The following is a 20,517-nucleotide window of genomic DNA, read 5'->3' as shown; positions in this document are numbered from 1 at the left end:
GGGAGTTAGGAGGTCAGGGGTTCTAATCCCAGCTCTGCCACTTGTTGGCTGTGTGACCTTGGGCAAGTCACTTCACTTCTCTCTACCTATTACCTTATCTGTAACATGGGGATTGAGGCTGAGAGTCCGATATAGGAGAGGGACAGTGCCCAACCCAGTTGACTTTGTATCCACTCCAGCACTTAGTACAGTGCATAGTAAGCACTCAACAAATATCATCACCATCATTATTATTTATTATTATTACTACTATTATTATTAAAGGGACCATGCCCAATCTGATTTGTTTGTATCTACCCCAGTGCCTAGAACAGTGCCCAGCACATAGTAAATGCTTAACAGGTACCACTGAAAAAAAAGATTTGGTGCCTTACCCCAGATTTCAACAATGCATAATACAATCACTCAGGGAAACAACCAGTTTTATTTGCTATTTTATCCCACGCATATACCCAGCTGGCCCAGGGGTTCTGGTAGTCACTTCATTCACAGCGGGGTTTGATGTTCACTGTAAGCCCCCCTCTAGACTGTAAGTTCACTGTGGCCAAGGAATTATGCCTCTTATATTGATTGCTGCATTGTACTCTCCCAAGCGCTTAGTACACCTTGACTCGTCTCTCTTGTTCACTCCACACATCCTATCCGTTACCAAGATCTGCCGGTTTCACCTTTACAATATCGCCAAGATCCGCCCTTTCCTCTCCACCCAAACGGCTACCTTACTGCTACAGGCTCTTGTTATATCCTGGCTAGACTACTGTGTCAGCCTTCTCTCTGATCTCCCTTCCTCCTCTCTCTCCCCGCTCCAGTCTACTCTTCACTCCGCTGCCCGGCTCATCTTCCTGCAGAAACCATCTGGGCATGTCACTCCCCTTCTTAAACACCTCCAGTGGTTGCCTATCAACCTCCGCTCCAAACAAAAACTCCTCACTCTAGGCTTCAAGGCTCTCCATCACCTTGCCCCTTCCTACCTCTCCTCCCTTCTCTCTTTCTGCTGCCCACCCCGCATGCTCCGCTCCTCTGCCGCCCACCTCCTCACCGTCCCTCGGTCTCGCCTATCCCGCCGTCAACCCCCGGGCCACGTCCTCCCGCGGACCTGGAACGCCCTCCCTCCTCACCTCCGCCAAACTGATTCTCTTCCCCTCTTCAAAACCCTACTTAAAACTCACCTCCTCCAAGAGGCCTTCCCAGACTGAGCTCCCCTTCTCCCTCTACCACCCCCCCTTCACCTCTCCGCAGCTTAACCCTCTTTTCCCCCCATTTCCCTCTGCTCCTCCACCTCTCCCTTCCCCTCAGCACCGTACTCGTCTGCTCAACTGTATATATTTTCATTACCCTATTTATTTTGTTAATGAAATGTACATCGCCTCGATTCTATTTAGTTGCCATCGGTTTTTACGAGATGTTCTTCCCCTTGACTCTATTTATTGCCATTGTTCTCGTCTGTCTGCCTCCCCCGATTAGACTGTAAGCCCGTCAAAGGGCAGGGACTGTCTCTATCTGTTGCCGACTTGTTCATTCCAAGCGCTTAGTACAGTGCTCTGCACATAGTAAGCGCTCAATAAATACTATTGAATGAATGAAAGTACAGTGATCTGCACACAGTAAGTGCTCACTAAATTAAACTGACTGGCTGGCTGAGCCGTGCCTCTGCACCTAGACTAGAAATCCTTCTCCCTTCAACACCCACAGACCAGAGATCTCCCCAGATGCAACACCCCTCTGAAAACCTTAGGTACCTACGCACTCCCAACCTCCGTGGCTCCAGGTGCTTTGGGCTGCAATGGCATTACGAGTCAGGTTTCGGGGAGATCTCCAGGCCTCATCTAAAGGCAGTAAGGCTCTGAGCTGCGGCGGGAAGCTGAGAGGTACAGGTGACGGCAGTGGTGAAGGGGCGGTGGAATATGTCAGTAGGCCTTGGGAAGGGATAGGAAGATGGGAAGGAGGCAGAGGTCAGGGTTGAGGCACACGCAGCTGTACTTTACCACGACTTATAACAGCAACATAACGCTCTGGAACAGGGCTTCTAAATGCCCGGAGGCCCTCTTGAAACCCTGCATTATATTCTGGCCTTGGGGTACCTGTCTTAATCTCACATTCTTGAACGGTTAATTTCTAGGACTCAACAACAGAGGCAGAAGAAGTCTGGTTACAATAAATATGCCGGGCATAAAGGTGTCTGGTGTAGAATCAATATCAATTTGCCCTGTGAGGGATAAACCAGCCGAAAACTGGCTACCCTATGAGTCATTCAATTGTATTTATTGTGCACTAATGGTGTGCAGAGCACTGTACTAAATGCTTGGGAGATTGCAATATAACAAGACACATTCCCTGACCACAACGAGCTCGCAGTCTAGGGGATTTTCTTGATATCTTCTCCTGCTCCAATGGAAGTTTGACTATTACCACAACCAGCCCTGCCCTTCTCCCATGACAATAACGCTTCGTAATTAGGCCCATCCAAATAGTCGTAGTGTTGGGACTCCAATAGGGAGAATGTGGCACTGGTTGTGTCTATTGGGGATGTCACTAGAGCGGTCAGAGCAATGGAGAGTAATGAGATGCCTCGATAATTTCCACGATCGGATCCTACTGAGTGCCTACTGTATGCAGAGCTTTTCCCCTTGAAGATGGTGATAGTGTAAGCTCATTGGGGACTGCTTCTCCGTTATGAGAAGCAGAGTGGCCTAGTGGCTAGAGCACGGGCCTGGGAATCAGAGGGTCATGGGTTCTAATCCCAGCTCTGACACTTATCTGCTGGGTGACCTTGGGCAAGTCACTTCACTTCTCTGTGCCTCAGTTACCTCATCTGTAAAATGAGGATGGAGACTGTGAGCCCCACATGGCACAGGGACTGTGTCCCACTCGATTTGCTTGTAACTTCCTCAGAGATTAGTACAATGGCTGGCACATAGTAAGCGCTTAACAAATACCATCATCATCAAAGCCATGAAAAATGGACAAGCCCCTGGACCCAATGGCATTTCTGCTGAGCTAGACAAGCGTGGAGGGTCACCCTGTTTAAGCACTTACACAAGTTCTTCCTCAACATAGGGATCACTTGGGAAATAATGATAGTATTTGTTAAGCGCTTACTATGCCAAGCACTGTTCTAAGCACTGGGATAGATACAAGGTAATCAGGTTGTCCTGGAGGGGGGGTCTCACAGTCTTAATCCCCATTTTACAGATGAGGTAACTGAGGCCCAGAGAAGTAAAGTGACTTGCCCAAAGTCATACAGCTGACAAGTGGCAGAGTCGGGATTAGAACCCATGACCTCTGACTCCTAAGCCTGGGCTCTTTCCACTGAGCCACACTGCTTCTCATATCCTCACAGACACCACCATTCAATTGTATTTATTGAGCGCGTTTCTGTGTGCAAAGCACTGTACCACATGCTTGGGAGAGCACAATATAACAACAGACACACCATCACCATCTTCAAGGGGAAAGGCTCTGCATACAGTAGGCACTCAAGTACTACCGAGGAAAGGATCCAATTGTGGAAATTATAGAGGCATCTCATTACTCTCCGTAGCTGGCAAGATCTTGGTCAGAGGACCGCCTGGATTAGCTACTGAAGAATATCATGGAACGAATGCTCCCACAGTCTATGATTGTGATTGTGATTGTCACAATCATAGACCTGCAGCCTAGGAGCCCAGAGGGTTGGTAGAAGAATCCCGTGCAGGAGAGGCATTTGACACAGATGAGTTAGCCAAGATTACAGCACCGACACTAGACTTCCAAGATCCAGGTAAATGTGATATCTAGGTAACATTAAAGATAATTATTATAGTATTTGTTAAGCACTTATTATGTGTCGAGCCCTGTACTAAACGGTGGGGGTAGATATAAGTTAGTCAAGTCAGGAATGGTCCCTGCCCCACTTGGGGCTCACATACTAAGTAAGAGGGAGAGTGCTTGGAAAATAAGAGCTGTGGCATTTACTCCCTCCTCTTCCATTTAGTTCTCCTCTGGCTCCAGATGGTCACTTTTCATTTAATGGTATTTGGTGACCGCTTATTCTGTGCTAGGCACTGGACTAAGTCCCGGGAGAAGCAGCGTGGTTTAGTGGAAAGAGCATGGACTTGGGAGTCAGAGTCATGGGTTCTAATCCCGGCTCTGCCACTTGTCAGCTCTGTGACTTTGGGCAAGTCACTTCACTTCTCTGTGCCTCTGTTACCTCATCTGTAAAATGGGGATGAACACTGTGAGTCCCACGTGGGGAAACCTGATTACCTTGCATCTCCCCCAGCACTTAGAACAGTGCTTGGCACATAGTAAGCGCTTAACAAAATACCATTATTATTATTATGAGCTAATCATGGTGAGTTCCCAGTCTTAATCCCCATTTTACAGATGAGGGAACTGCAGCACATAGTAAGTGCTTAACAAATACCATTATGATTATTATTATTATTATAAGCTAATCATGGTGAGCTCCCAGTCTTAATCCCCGTTTTACAGATGAGGGAACTGGGGCACATAGTAAGTGCTTAAGAAATACCATCATTATTATTATTATTATTACGAGCTACTCATGGCAAACTCCCAGTCTTAATCCCCATTTTACAGATGAGGGAACTGAGGCACATAGTAAGCGCTTAACAAACACTATTATTATTATTATGAGCTAATCATGGCTAGCTTCCAGTCAATCCCCCTTTTACAGACAAGGGAACTGGGGCATAAAGTAAGTGCTTAAGAAATACCATGGTTATTATTATTATTATTACGAGCTACTCATGGCGAGCTCCCAGTCTTAATCCCCATTTTACAGATGAGGGAACTGTGGCACATAGTAAGCGCTTAATAAATACCATTATTATTATTATTATGAGCTAATCATGCCAAGCTTCCAGTCAATCCCCCTTTTCCAGACGAGGGAACTGTGGCACATAGGAAGCGCTTAACAAATGCCATTATTATTAGTATTACGAGCTAATCACAGCAAGCTCCCAGTCTTAATCCCCATTTTACAGACGAGGGAACTGCGGCACAGAGAAGGGAGCTGAGTCGCCCGAGGTCACACAGCAGGCAAGGGGCAGAATGGCCAGACGACTTGTTTTGTTTTGTTCTGTTTTGCGTTGTTGTCTGTCTCCCCCATTTAGACTGAGAGCCCATTATTGGCAGGGACTCTCTCTGTTGCCGAATCGTACGTTCCAAGCGCTTAGTACAGTGCGCTGCTCACATTAGAGAAGCAGTGTGGCTTAGTGGAAAGAGCCCGGGTTTGGGAGTCAGAGGTCATGAGTTCTAATCCCAGCTCCGCCACTTGTCAGCTGTGTGACTTTGGGCAAGTCACTTCACTTCTCTGTGCCTCAGTTATATGTAAAATGGGGATTAAGACTGTTAGCCCCACGTGGGTCAACCTGATCACCTTGTATCCCACCAGCGCTTTGCACATAGTAAGCACTTGAAATACCATCATTATTATTATGAGTAGTAAGCGCTCAATAAATACGATTGAATGAATGAATGAAGGGGGATTAGAAGCGGGAATGATGGCTGAAGACTAGGCCGGGTGTGGAGCGGTTTGCTCCTATCCTACAAGCTCCCCCCGCTTTCCCTCTGCTCCTCCTCCCCTCCCCATTCCCCCCTCTCTCATCCTCTGCTCTTCCCCCTTTCTCTCCCCTCAGCACTGTGCATATTTGTATATGTTATTTATTATCCTATTTATTTTGTTAATGAGGTGTACATCTCTTGGGAAGCAGCACGGCTCAGTGGAAAGAGCCTGGGCTTGGGAGTTAGAGGTCATGGGTTCGAATTCAGGCTCTGCCACTTGTCAGCTGTGTGACTGTGGGCAAGTCGCTTAACTTCTCTGGGCCTTAGTTACCTCCTCTGTAAAATGGGGATGAAGGCTATGAGCCTCACGTGGGACAATCTGATGACCCTGTGTCTACCCCAGCACTTAGAACAGTGCTCTGCACCTAATAAGCGCTTAACAAATACCAAATTATTATTATTATTATTATGATTCTATTTATCTTGATGATGTTGTTTTGTTTTGTTCTGTTTTGCTTTGCTGTCTGTCTCCCCCTTTTAGACTGTGAGCCAGTTGTTGGGCAGGGATTGTCTCTATCTGTTGCCCAATTGTACATTCCAAGCGCTCAGTACAGTGCCCTGCACATAGCGCTCAGTAAATACGATTGAAGGAAGGGGGATTAGAAGCTCTCTTCAGTGACGGAGCGGGAAGGACGGTTTAAGACCAGGCCAGGTCGTGGGGTGGTTTGCTCCTACCCTACAAGTTGCCCCCCTTTCCCTCTGCTCCTCCTCCCCTCTGCTCTTCCCCCTTCCCATCCCCTCGGCACTGTGCTCATTTGTATATATTTTTATTACCTATTTATTTTGTTAATGAGGTGTACATCCCCTTGATTCTACTTATTGCTATTAAGTTGTCTTATTTTTGTCTGTCTCCCCGATTAGACTGTGAGCCCATCAATGGGCAGGGATTGTCTCTATCTGTTGCCCAACTGTACATCCCAAACGCTTAGTAGAGTGCTCTGCACATAGTAAGTGCTCAGTAAATACTACTACTACTACTAATAATTTGGTATTTGTTAAGCGCTTATTATGTACAGAGCACTGCTCTAAGCGCTGGGGGAGATACAGGGTCATCAGGTTGTCCCACATGAGGCTCCCAGTCTTCATCCCCATTTTACAGATGAGGTAACTGAGGCCCAGAGAAGTGAAATGAGGTAAAAAATTGTCCCACGTGAGGCTCCCAGTCTTAACCCCCCCTTTACCAATGAGGTAACTGAGGCCTCGAGAATTTAAGTGACTTGTCCACGCTACACAGCGGGCAAGTGGCAGAGGTGGGATTCGAACCCATACATTGGCACTATCCCCTCCCACCCGACCCTCTTTTAAAAAATGATTTCAACTATATCATCTTTTGAATCGGTTCTTTTTTTAAAAAAGGATAATAATGGGCAATATTTTTTTTTTTGCAAAAATGGATACAAAGCCCCAGCAGTGTGTGTGGCTTTTTTCCCCCCATCTTAAAAGGAACCCTATGACCTTGAAATGAAAACGATTAAGGAAACGACAAAAATGCAGCTGCAGTCTTATTTACAGAGCTATGTACAGTGTCAATAAATTAAAGCTTAATTCCGAGTGGTCATATTCCCTTTAAGTACACACAGCAGCGTGGCTCAGTGGAAAGAGCACGGGCTTGGGAGTCAGAGGTCATGAGTTCGAATCCCAGCTCTGCCACTTGTCAGCTGTGTGACTGTGGGGAAGTCACTTCACTTCTCTGGGCCTCAGTTACCTCATCTGTAAAATGGGGATTAACTGTGAGCTTCACGTGGCACAGCCTTAATGTTAAGCACTTAATGTTGGTATTTGTTAAGCGCTTACTATGTGCTGAGCACTGTTCTAAGCGCTGGGGTAGACACAGAGGAATCAGGTTGTCCCACGTAGGGCTCACAGTCTTCATCCCCATTTTACAGATGAGGGAACTGAGGCACAGAGAAGTTAAGTGACTTGCCCACAGTCACACAGCTGACAAGTGGCAGAGCTGGGATTCGAACTCATGACCTCTGACTCCAAAGCCCATGCTCTTTCCACTGAGCCACGCATGACCCTGTATCTCCCCCAGCGCTTAGAACAGTGCTTGGCACATAGTAAGCACTTAACAAATACCAACATTATTATTAGAGAAGCAGCATGGCTCAGTGGAAAGAGCACGGGCTTGGGAGTCAGAGGTCATGAGTTCAAATCCCAGCTTTGCCACTTGTCAGCTGTGTGACTGTGGGCAACTCTGGGCCTCAATCAACTCACCTGTAAAATGGGGATGAAGACTGGGAGCCCCACGTGGGCCATCCTGATTCCCCCTGCGTTTAGCCCAGTGCTCGGCACATAGTAAGTGCTTAACAAATACCAACGCTATTATTATTATTATAATTTTTCCCCCTGTCTTAAAAGGAACCCTATGACCTTGAAATGAAAACCGGCTCAGTGGAAAGAGCACAGGCTTTGGAGTCAGAGGTCATGAGTTCGAATCCCAGCTCTGCCACTTGTCAGCTGTGTGACTGTGGGCGAGTCACTTAACTTCTCTGTGCCTCAGTTACCTCATCTGTAAAATGGGGATTAAGACTGTGAGCCCCACATGGGACAACCTGATTCCCCTGTGTCTACCCCAGCGCTTAGAACAGTGCTCAGCACATAGTAAGCGCTTAACAAATACCAACATTATTATTATTATTATTATTATTATTAAAACGAACAAATACCAACACTATTATTATTATTACAATTTTTCCCCCATCTTAAAAGGAACCCTATGACCTTGAAATGAAAATGAACAAATACCAACACTATTATTATTATTACAATTTGTCCCCCTGTCTTAAAAGGAACCCTATGACCTAGAAATGAAAACGAACAAATACCAACACTATTATTATTACAATTTGTCCCCCTATCTTAAAAGGAACCTATGACCTAAAAATGAAAATGAACAAATACCAACACTATTATTATTATTACAATTTGTCCTCCTATCTTAAAAGGAACCCTATGACCTTGAAATGAAAACGAACAAATACCAACACTATTATTATTATTACAATCTTTCTCCCTATCTTAAAAGGAACCCTATGACCTAGAAATGAAAACGAACCAAGACCAACACTATTATTATTATTACAATTTGTCCCCCCGTCTTAAAAGGAACCCTATGATCTTGAAATGAAAACGACCAAAGACCAACACTATTATTATTATTACAATTTTCCTCCTATCTTAAAAGGAACCCTATGACCTAGAAATGAAAAAGAACCAATACCAACACCATTATTATCATTACCATTTGTCCCCCTGCCTTAAAAGGAACCCTATGACCTAGGAATGAAAACGACCAAGGAAACGACCAAAAAGCGGCTGCCGATTTATTTACAGAGCTATGTACAGCGTCAATAAATTAAAGCTTAATTCCGAGAGGCCATAGTCCCTTGATGGCCACGCAGCTACAAGAGGCAGAGGGGGGATTCGAACCCGCGGCCTCTGCCTCCCCAGCCCGGGCTCTTTCCACTGAGCCACGGTGTGGCGGGGCTAAAGACGGTTGAACGACTGGGGGGAGAGCGGCGCGCATGCGCACCGCCCGTGGCGCATGCGCACCTCCCGCGGCGGGCTCCTCTCGCTTTAAATGGCGGGTCCGGGGCGCGGCCCCTGCCGCCGAGGCCGGGGAGACCCCGCGCGCCTCCAGTGCGGACCAGCCAAGATGGCGGCCGCCCCGGCGCCCTGACGGAGGACGAGGGAGGCCGCGCCGACGAGCGGGAGAAGCGGAGCCGCGGCGGCCATCGAGGCGGAGGCGCCCTGCCCATCCGGGCGGCGCCGTCGGCCCGAGGGGAGGGACCGCGGCGGGACAGCCGGAGGGGCCGGGCGAGGGGAAGGAGAACATGGCGGCCGCCTGAGGAGGCGGGAAAGGCCGCGGGGAGAACCAGGCCTTCGTGGGCGGGACGCCGGGAGGAGAAGGAGCGGGATCCGGCCCTCCCAGCCCGGGGCCGGGCCATGAGGAGGGCGGCGGTGGCGGGCGGAGGCCCCACAGCCGGGGGCAGCCCGGGCCGCCGGCGGGCCTGAGCTCACCACCACCACCACCACCACCACCACCACCGCCGCCGCCGCCATCACCACCGGTCGTCGGCCTCGCCGTGGCCCCTGTCGAGCGACGGCGCCGGGCCGGTTGGCAGGATGACGGACACCCGGCGGCGGGTGAAGGTCTACACGCTGAACGAGGACCGGCAGTGGGACGACCGGGGCACCGGCCATGTGTCCTCGGGCTACGTGGAGAGGCTGAAGGGCATGTCCCTCCTCGTCCGAGCCGAGAGCGACGGTAAGACCGGCCGCTCGGCGCTTACCTAAGCACTCTGCTAAACGCTGGCGCCATGCAGGGCCCTCGGGTGGGCCCGTGTGGGGCTCGCAGTCTCCATTTTACAGAGGGGGAAACCGAGGCCCGGAGGACCCTTGACCCCTCATTCCTAAATCCCTAAATAATAATAATGAAGGCACTTGGGAAGCATTTACTATGTGGCAAGCACTCTCCTAAGCGCTGGGTCGACGCAGGGCATTGGGGTTGTCCCGTGTGGGGCTCGCAGTCTCCATTTTACAGAGGGGGAAACCGAGGCCCAGAGGACCCCTGACCCCTCATTCCTAAATCCCTAAATAATAATAATGAGGGCATTTGGTAAGCATTTACTATGTGCCAAGCACTCTCCTAAGCGCTGGGTCGATGCAGGGCCCTCGGGTGGGCCCGTGTGGGGCTCGCAGTCTCCATTTTACAGAGGGGGAAACCGAGGCCCAGAGGACCCCTGACCCCTCATTCCTAAATCCCTAAATAATAATAATGAGGGCATTTGGTAAGCATTTACTATGTGCCAAGCACTCTCCTAAGCGCTGGGTCGATGCAGGGCCCTCGGGTTGTCCCATGTGGGGCTCGCAGTCTCCATTTTACAGAGGGGGAAACCGAGGCCCAGAGGACCCTTGACCCCTCAATCCTAAATCCACGGTCTTTCCACTATAATAATAATAATGATGGCGTTTGGTAAGCGCTTACTATGTGCCAAGCACTCTCCTAAGCGCTGGGTCGACGCAGGGCACTCGGGTTGTCCCGTGTGGGGCTCGCAGTCTCCATTTTACAGGGGGGGAAACCGAGGCCCAGAGGACCCTTGACTCCTCAATCCTAAATCCACGGTCTTTCCACTATAAGTATAATAATGATGGCATTTGGTAAGCATTTACTATGTGGCAAGCACTCTCCTAAGCGCTGGGTCGACGCAGGGCATTGGGCTTGACCCGTGTGGGGCTCGCAGTCTCCATTTTACAGAGGGGGAACCGAGGCCCAGAGGACCCCTGACCCCTCAATCCTAAATCCCTAAATAATAATAATGATGGTGTTTAGTAAGCCCTTACCATGTGCCAAGCACTCTTCTAAGCGCTGGGCCGACACAGGGCCCTCGGTTGCCCCGTGTGGGGCTCGCAGTGTCCATTTTACAGAGGAGGACACTGAGGCCCAGAGGACTCCTAACCTCTCAATCCTAAATCCACACTTTCCCCTAAATAATAATAATGATGGCATTTGGGAAGCGCTTACTTTGTGCCAAGCACTCCCCTAAGCGCTGGGTTGATGCAGGGCCTGGGGTTGCCCCGTGTGGGGCTCACAGTCTCCATTTTACAGAGGAGGAAACCGAGGCCCAGAGGACCTTTAACCCCTCAATCCTAAATCCATGGTCTTTCCCCTAAATAATAATATCGATGGTGTTTGGTAAGCTCTTACCACATGCCAAGCACTCTCCTAAACGCTGGGTCGATGCAGGGCCTGGGGTTGCCCCGTGTGGGGCTCGCAGTCTCCATTTTACAGAGGAGGAAACTGAGGCACAAAGGACCCCTGACCTCTCAATCCTAAATCCACGGTTTTTCCACTAAATAATAATAATGATGGCATTTGGTAAGCGCTTTCTTTGTGTCACGCACTCCCCTAAGCGCTGGGTCAATACAGGGCACTCAGGTTGTCCAGTGTGGGGCTCGCAGTCTCCATTTTACAGAGGAGAAAACCGAGGCCCAGAGGACCTCTGATCTCTCAATCCTAAATCCACGGTCTTTCCACTGTAATAGTAATAATGATGGCATTTGGTAATCATTTACTAGGTGCCAAGCACTCTCCTAAGCTCTGGGTCGATGCAGGGCACTCGGGTTGTCCCATGTAGGGCTCACAGTCTCCATTTTACAGAGGAGGGGACTGAGGCCCAGAGGACCCATCACCTCTCAGTCCCAACCCCGTGGTCTTTCCACTCAGTAATAATAATGATGGTATTCGTTAAGTGCTCATGATGTGCCAAGCACTGTTCTAATCACCAGGGTGGATGCAGGGTACTCAAACTGTCCAGTGTGGGGCTCGCAGTCTTCATCTCTGTTTTACAGGAGGAGAGGACTGAAGCCCAGAGACTTCTCAGTCCCAAACCCGTGATCTTTCCACTAAAAAACAACAATAATAATGACGATGGCATTCGTTAAGCGCTTACGACGTGCCAAGCCCTGTTCTAAGCGCTGGGGTAGAAAGGAGGTATTTAGGTTGTCCCACGTGGGGCTCGCCGTCTTCCTCCCCATTTTACAGATGAGGTGACTGAGGCCCAGAGAAGTGAAGTGGCTTGCCCAAGGTCACACAGCAGACAAGTAGCGGAGCTGGGATTAGAGCCCGTGACCTCTGACTCCCAGGCCCGTGCTCTTGCCACCGAGCCACGCTGCAGGATGCTGCACACGCCCCTTCATCATTTGCCTCAAAGAGTCGCTTGCCTTTCAGCCCGTTCTAGACAACGTTTTTTACTTCCTGGACTCCCCCCACCCTACCCATTTTTCTTTAATGGTATTGTTAAGCACTTATTACTTGCCAGAGAAGCACCGTGGCTCAGTGGAAAGAGCACGGGCTTTGGAGTCAGAGGTCATGGATTTGAATCCCGGCTCGGCCGCTTGTCAGCTGTGTGACTTTGGGCATGTCACTTAACTTCTCGGTGCCTCAGTTACCTCATCTGAAAAATGAGTATTAAGACTGTGAGCCCCACGTGGGACAACCTGATTCCCATGTGTCTAACCCAGCGCTTAGAACAGTGCTCGGCACATAGTAAGTGCTTAACAAATACCAACATTATTATTATTACTACTAAGCACTAGGATAGATACCAGCTAATCAGGTTGGACGCAGTCCCTGTCCCACATCGGGCTCGCAGTCTTAATCCCCGTTTTACACATGAGGTGACCGAGGCCCAGAGAAGGGAAGCGACTTGCCCAAGGTCACACACAGCAGAGTAGTGGTGGAGCTCGGAATTAGAACCCAGGTCCTTCTGACTCCCAGGCCCAGGCTCTTTCCACTAGGCCACGCTGCTTGCGCTTCTGCTTCTCTTTCAGCTTTAGTCTGCGCAATGTCACGCAGTTTGGGTCTCCTGTCCCAGTGATATGCCCCTCATGACCTACCCTGTGCTGGGAGTAAACGACTGGGTGTCAGGATGTCCTCTTTTATGGCTCATTTACCAGGATGACCTTGAGAGGGTCATTTGGCAGCCTCTCCGGGCCTCGGTTTGCCCATCTGTAAATTCGGTTCCTATTTCTCACACCTTTCAAGTTCATGCCCCCTGTGTGATTGGGTATTCTTAGCTCTTAGGGCCCAAGTCACACCAGTAGGTCTCTAATATACTAATTTAATGATTGTGACACTTGCATTACATTATTCTAAGCACTGGGGTAGATACGAGGTAGTCAGGTGCCTTGTGGGGCGCCCAGTCTAAGTAGCAATGTTTTATTTTTTATATTGGTGTTTGTTTTCATGATTTTATTATGGTTTATACCGTTGATATGACAACATCCAGTGCCAGCAGAGGTTTATATGCAAGCAATTCTGGGCATTTGCCAGAGCCTGAGCTTGAAACACCCCTCATTTTGAAAAGGTTACATAGGTTGTATATGACAAAGATGTCAAACTGGTAAAGAAATGATCTGCAAGAGCTTTCAACCTCTTTGCCCCACCCAATTCCAAAGAAACTGCTCTTAGAGACCTTCCAAAGGAGGATGGAGGTGGGAGGGGGGAATTGCGCTCTTTATTTTATGTTTTGGCCTCAGTGGAAAGATTTGGAGATACAGAATTAGTTTCTCTTTGTCAATATTTTGTGGACATCCTTAATGTTCATCAGAGAAACTTTCTGCAAGGTTTGAATATATGCTGTCCTTTTCTGGATTTATATATCTTTGTGACTAAGGTATAGCTCAAGTTCAGTGTTTAAAAATGAGCACAACATAGTTTTAAATACTAGAGAAGCAGCCTGGTCTAGTGGGTAGAGCTCGGGACTGAGAATCAGGGGACCTGGGTTCTAATTTTGGCTTCACTACTTGTCTGCTGCGTGACCTTGGGCAGATGACTTAATTTCTCTGTGCCTCAATGACCTCATCTGCGAAATGGGGAGTAAGACTGATCCCTACGTGGAACATGAACGGTGTCCAATCTGATTAGACCATATCTAGCCTAGTGCTTAGTACAGTGCCTGGGACATAGTAAGAGCTTAACAAATACCATTAAAAAAAATTATTTTTTTAAAGTTAGAGGTTACTTGAAGGGAAAACATTACCTCACGTTTTCCCCATAGGTCAGTGTAAGCGCTATCTAAGAAATTGCCTAAATTGAAGCTTGTGGTAGCATTATTGATTTAAAATGTGAAAATCCTCCTTTATTCAAAGGTAACGTACAATGAAATGTGTATCTGTTTATAACAGTAAGTGGATTCATTGCATCTATGTAAACCAATGCATCTATTTTGAATGGGTGCCTGCTAAGTTCTAAATTGGAGGAGTAGAGTTGTGTTTTGATTTGAGGATGATGCTGCCGACAGTGAGCCTACATCCATGGGGGTGGGTGTAGAGAGGAGAGAGAGGGGAAATGGAGGGGTACAGCTTTTCTGGCCCCTTGCCATTTGGGTGAGCATTTCCCAGACACCAGGGGTTAAGGGGAAAGGAACGAAGTGAATTGAGAATAATCACCTCTGTCTTCCTTTAAAGACTGTGATTGTTGTGATCGGCTACATTCTGTAATTGAGAGTACCAGATTTTCCAAGTTATTTTGTTTGGTCCGAGTTCGTGTTGAAACTGAGTGATTGATTCGTTTTGTCTCAACAGAAATTTACCAGTTAAAACAGAATCCTCAAAAAATATGTTTTTTTTGAAGAGTCTCTCAAGTGAGCCATTCAGCTTGATTGCAAACTTTGAAAAATACATCTTTATTATGATAAGCATTATATAGATGTATTTGGGGGTTTGGCAAAACTTGTTCACTCCTGCAGTATTCTTAAGTGTTGAGTGGCAGGATTTGTGGTGTGCAAGACCCCCTACACTGAAACTGGAAGCATGCTTTGTATTAGGCTGGTCGGTCAATCAGTGGCACTAGACACTTGGGAGAAAACAGTCCAGTAGAGTTCATAGACTTGCACAGTTCTGCCTATTGAGTAAGCAAAAGCATTTTGTTTTCCAGGAATTCTCTGAAATCTTTCATCTCTCTGGAGTGATTTCACAGTGAGATTTATTCTGTTATAGTCATATAAATCAGCACAGCTCTTAAAGTACAGTAAACTGCTGATATATATTAGATATGTGTGTGTGTGCGTATGTTCATTCGATAGTATTTGAGTGCTTACTGTGTGCAGAGCACTGTACTACTACTACTGTTACTACTACTACTAATGGCGTTTGTTAAGCGCTTACTATGTGCCAAGCACTGTTCTAAGTGCTGGGATAGGTACAGGGTAGTCAAGTTGTCCCACATGGGGCTCACAGTCTTATTCCCCATTTTACAGATGAGGTAACTGAGGCACGGAGAAGCTAAGTGGCTTGCCCAAAGTCACACAGAAGACAGGTGGTGGAGCCGGGATTAGAACTCACATCCTCTGACTCCTGAGTCCGTATTCTTTCCACTAAGCCGCGCTGCTTCTCTGGAGAAGTGGGGCTTCCTAAGCACTTGGGAGAGTACAACAGCAGTAATAATAGTCATGGTATTTTAGCACTTACCTTGTGCCCGGCACTGTTCTAAGCACTGGGGTGAATACAAGCAAATCTGGTTGGAGCTGGTCCTTGTCATATGGGGCTCACAGTCTGTCCCCGTTTTACAGATGAAGTAACTGAGGCACCGAGAAGTGAGGTGACTTGCCCAAGGTCACACAGCAGTCAAGTGGGGGAGCGGGGATTAGAACCTATGACCTCCTGACTCCCCGGCCCATGCTCTATCCACTATGCCGTGCCATTACTCTCATTATGGTATTTAAGTGTTTACTCTGTGCCAGGCATTATACGAAGCGCTGGGGAGGATACAAGCAAATCGGGTTGGACACCGTCCCTGATCCACATGAGGTAACCAAGATGTAATGAATATAGTGAAGTGCGTATAGTAAAATGCCGTAGTCACACAAGCAGACAAGTGGCGGAGCTGGGCTTAGAGCCCATGACCTTCTGACTCCCAGGCGTGTGCTCTACCCACTACACCATGCTGCTTCACAATAAACAGACAAGTTCCCTGCCCACAATAAACTTACAGTCTAGAGGGGGTACAGTGCAACAATAGACACATTTCCTGCCCTGAATGAACTTAGTTTAGAGGGTGAGGCAGGCATTAATATAAATAAATTACGTGTGTGTGTATAAATATTTCATCCGTGTTGTGGGTTACCTTTGCCCTTCCTGCATTGAAGGCATGGGGAAGCCAGTCATGGTGTGCCTTAGCTGAGAGATTCCTGGCCTTTGCCATGAGAGTAATGGTGGCAAACCCTAAAGGGGATGCCCTGCCCTGTCTAGAGCTGCTCCTGTCACAGCAAAGAAGGGCAGATTTTCAGTGTGACGGGCTACTGTGGCCGCTTGTGTGGGTGACACACCTGAGCTGACCCTGCCAGCCTTTCCACGGGAGCCACAAAGTAAAGATCGGAAATCCCTGGGCTCCGGCGAACCAGTACCCCAGCAGAAAAGCTTCCAACCCATCTACCCCAGTGCCTAGCACATAGGAAGCACTTAATAAATGGTATTATCATTATTATTGTCCTTTGAGTGGCACTTCTCCATACTTTCTAATTTTCTGGCTTTCCTGAACTGGAAAATTGAGAATTTGCCTAGCCGGCTGAACTTGAGTGATAACAGCTGCCCCCATGAAGCATATAACAATGATAATAATTCTGGTATTTGTTAAGCACTTACTATGTGCCAAGCACTGTACAGAGCGATGAGTCAGTTGCAAGGTATTCAGGTCGAACACAGTCCGTGCTCCAACCATAGTTCCCATTTCAAGTATGAGGGAGGCTTGGGAGTCAGAGCTCTTGAGTTCGAATCCCGGCTCTGCCACTTGTCAGCTGTGTGACTGTGGGCAAGTCACTTAACTTCTCTGTGCCTCAGTTACCTCATCTGTAAAATGGGGATTCACTGTGAGCCTCACGTGGGACAACCTGATTACCCTGTATCTACCCCAGCGCTTAGAACAGTGCTCTGCACATAGAAAGCGCTTAACAAATACCAACAATATTATTATTATTATTAAATCCCCATTTTACAATTGAGGAAACTGGGGTACAGAGAAGTTAAGTGATTTACCCAGTGTCTCACAGCAGATAAGTGGCAAAGCTGGGATTAGAACCCAGATCCTGACTCCCAGGCCCCTGGTCTTTCCACTGGGCCACACTGTTTCTATAATTTGTGAGATTACTGGGTAATATCCTTGGTAAAAAGCAAGTTTAGTTCATAGATAATATTAATTATGGTTACTTGTTAAGCACTTACTGTGTATCAAATAATGTTGTAAGTGCTTAGGTAGATACAAGTTTATCAGGTCAGACACAATCCCTGTCCTTCATGGGGCGCACAGTCTATTCAGTCAGTTGTATTTATTGAGGGCTTATTGTGTGTACTAAGAAATTGGGTGAGTACAAAATATAACAGACACAGTCCCTGGCCACAACCATGTAAATATTTTTTGTTAATATGTTAACTTGGTTTTTACCTCAGAAAATATTTTTTGTCTGTTTTAATAGTCAAATTCAGTTCCTCTTTTGTACTCTACCGACCACTTAGTACAGTGTCTGTGTATAGTAAGCCCTCAAAAAATCAATCGATTGATACACCGGGTAAAATTAGGTTCACCTAACAGTGTGTTGAGTAATTCAGACTACATCAGTCCTGCCTTAAATCTTGCTTTAATTATGCAGTTTGGATAATAGCAGTGATATTTAAGTGTTTACTATGTACCAAGCACTGTTTTAAGCACTGGGGTAGATACAAGGTAATCAGGTGGTCCCATGTGGGGCTCACCGTCTTAATCCCCATTTTCCAGATGAGGTAACTGAGGCCTAGAGAAGCTAAGTGCCTTGCCCAAGGTCACACAGCAGACAAGTGGTGGAGCTGGGATTAGAATATACACCGTGTGATTTCCCAAACCTGTGCTCTTGCCACTAGGTCATGATGCTTCTCAACAGCATGGCGAGGATAGTGGATAGAATCTTATTGAGGAATTAGGGAACGCTTTTTGCCACAGTGCAGTCCACATGTTGGTAGTTAGATGCGGTGTTGGAGAAAACGGTTTTGCTCACTCATGTGGCCTCTGTCAGGGTGTAAGTACTGTAAGATACTGGAGAATCCGGCTGTGAAATAGCCCAATTTTTCCAATTCGAAACCTGTTTGTTTCTTAGTGTGGTTTGAAGTGGCACATTAGTTCTTTCAGACCACACTACAGTGGGTACAGAGAAGGCTGACTGAAAGAGGTGGGATTTTAAGGGTCTTTAAAGATGGTGAGAGCTGTGGTCTGGCAGATTTTTGTAGGGAGGGGAGAGTTCCAGGCCAGAGGAGCAGGAAAGTTGAGAACAAGAGGCATTTAGAGGATGAGCCAGCAAGGCTCCTGGGCCTGAGGAGGGAGTGAAATGTTTTAAATAGTGGGTATGGGGGTTGATGAGGGAGTAATAGACGAGTTGGGAGCTGAATTGTAGCAGAAGAGAATGAATCTGAACGATAACCTCCTTATTTTGGCTCTACCCCAGCGCCTACTACAATGCTTGGCACATAGTAAGTGCTTAAAAAGTACGAATTAAAAACAAGAGCAGAGGTTTACTCCAAAGACTGGATTTTCTGCCAGCCCTTATGAACTTCCGTATATTCATCCTAAGCACTTGGTGTGGGTGTGTATTCAATTGTACAGTGAGCTGACTACTCTGTGTAAACATTTTTATGCCTGTCTCCATCACTAGAATATAAGTCGGTAGGGAATGCATCATTTCTCTGTTTTGAACTGCTCAAGTGCTTAATTCAGATACTGTTATGGCTGCCCTGCTGCTACAGACTAGAGGAAACTGACTGGGGGTGAGGTCCAGAGCTGGGGGTTGGTTGGGTTAGAGAGAAGGAGGAATAGTACAGCAGGAGAGTTGGAGGGAGAAAGAGCAGAATTGAGGGCGTGGAGCTGAGCATCAAGAGATGGGAGAGTTGGCAGGGATTCCAAGAGAGGGTGATTGCTCGAGAAAGGTAAGCAGGAGTCCAGAGGTCACAGTGAGGGCTAAAGGCTGCACTGGGGGCAGAGGGGTAGTGAATGTGGTGGAGCAAGAAGGCTTGGTCCAGATAGAAGTAGGTGGGAATTGGTGAGGTTAACCATGAGGCATTGACCAGCATGCCTCTTTGTCTGCTTTATTGTTATATTGTATTCTCTCAAACGTTTAGTACAGTGTTCTGCATACAGTACATACTCAGTAACTGCGATTGATTTGTTCTGCATACAGTACATACTCAGTAACTGCGATTGATTACCCGCACAGTGTTTCACTTACCTCCTTTGTTCCTTTTAATCAATCATAATTGAGTGCTATAAGAGTTGAGGAGAGTACAGTTCAGTAGAGTAGATATGATTCCCTCCCCAAGAAGCCTACAGACTAGAGAGAAGCACAGTTAAATAAGGTAAAGATGGATATGTGCATTACTGCTGCCGAGATGGAGTGAAAATCCAAGTACCTAAGGGGTACAGACCCGAATGCAGAGGGGAAGCGAGGACTCTTGGAGGAGTTGTGATTTTTGTAGAGCTTTGATGATGAAAAAGTAATAATCTGTGTATGAGTGGGAAGGTTCTTTCTGGTCAGAGAGAGGACATAGGCAAGGGGACTTGTGGTGAGACAGATGAGATCAAGGTACACCGAGTATGTTGGCATTAGGAGCCAACTGTGCCAGTTGTGTTCTATGAGATCAGTAAGGGAGGAGGGGCCGAGCTGATCCAATGGTAAGGAGTTCCTGTTTTGTTGTGGAAAAAGGCAACCACTCTACGTTTTGGAAGAGAGGGGAGACGTGGATTGAATTTTTATTTTGTTTTTTGGGTTTTTTTCTGGCAAAACGATCTGGGCAGCAGAGGGAAGTGTGGATTGGAGAGTGGAGAGATAGGCCCGGAGGTCAGTGAGGAAGCTGATGCAGGAGTCAAGGCGGGTTATGATTAGTGCTTGGATCAGTGTGCTAGCAGTTTGGAATGAGAGGAAGTAATAGTAATTTTGTTATCAAGTGATGAGTATGTTAAGCACAAGATAGAGCAGACACAGCCCCTGACCCAATAGTGCTCATTGTCTAAAGGGAAGGGAGACCAGTAATTTAACCCCAATTTTTCAGATGAGGAAATTGAAGCACAAAGCAGGTATCCCAAAGTCATGTAGCAGGCAAGTGGCAGAACTGGGATTAGAAAGTACCCAGGTCCTCTTCCCAGGCCCATGCTCTTTCCACTAGGCCATGCTGAAAAATGTTTTGAGAAGTGTATAGTTTGTTCCTTAGTTTGAAACTGCTAATAAATTGACATAATGAGAAAGTAAGTCATTTGTATATTGTGATGAAAATAATAAAAAAGCAACTTTAGAATATTAATGTTAAAAATAGTTTGCCATCTCCAAGTGTAGTTGTTAATTTTTCTTAATAGTAAGATAAGCTGAGAAATGGACTAGGCTCAGAAGGTATTTTATCCATTCCTTGTATCCAGAGGTTTATTTAGGAGCA

General features: G+C 47.2%; 1 protein-coding gene across 2 annotated transcripts in view; it reads left to right on the top strand.

Annotated features, from left to right (window-relative positions):
• Window positions 1–9,614: 9,614 nt before the first annotated feature.
• The window catches only part of PPP4R3A (protein phosphatase 4 regulatory subunit 3A), a 43,882-nt gene continuing 32,979 nt past the window's right edge, over window positions 9,615–20,517 (top strand). For both annotated transcript variants that reach the window (XM_029058888.2, XM_029058887.2), the window contains exon 1: window positions 9,615–9,838. In XM_029058888.2, coding sequence (XP_028914721.1) covers window positions 9,697–9,838 — 142 coding nt within the window. In that variant the 5' untranslated portion in view covers window positions 9,615–9,696. The remainder of the gene's footprint in view (window positions 9,839–20,517) is intronic.

The sequence above is a fragment of the Ornithorhynchus anatinus genome, chromosome 1, assembly GCF_004115215.2.
Source record: "Ornithorhynchus anatinus isolate Pmale09 chromosome 1, mOrnAna1.pri.v4, whole genome shotgun sequence".
Classification (NCBI taxonomy): Eukaryota; Metazoa; Chordata; class Mammalia; order Monotremata; family Ornithorhynchidae; genus Ornithorhynchus; species Ornithorhynchus anatinus.
The sequence above is the reverse complement of the archived record's forward strand: the minus strand, read 5'-3'. Positions and strand labels throughout refer to the sequence as shown.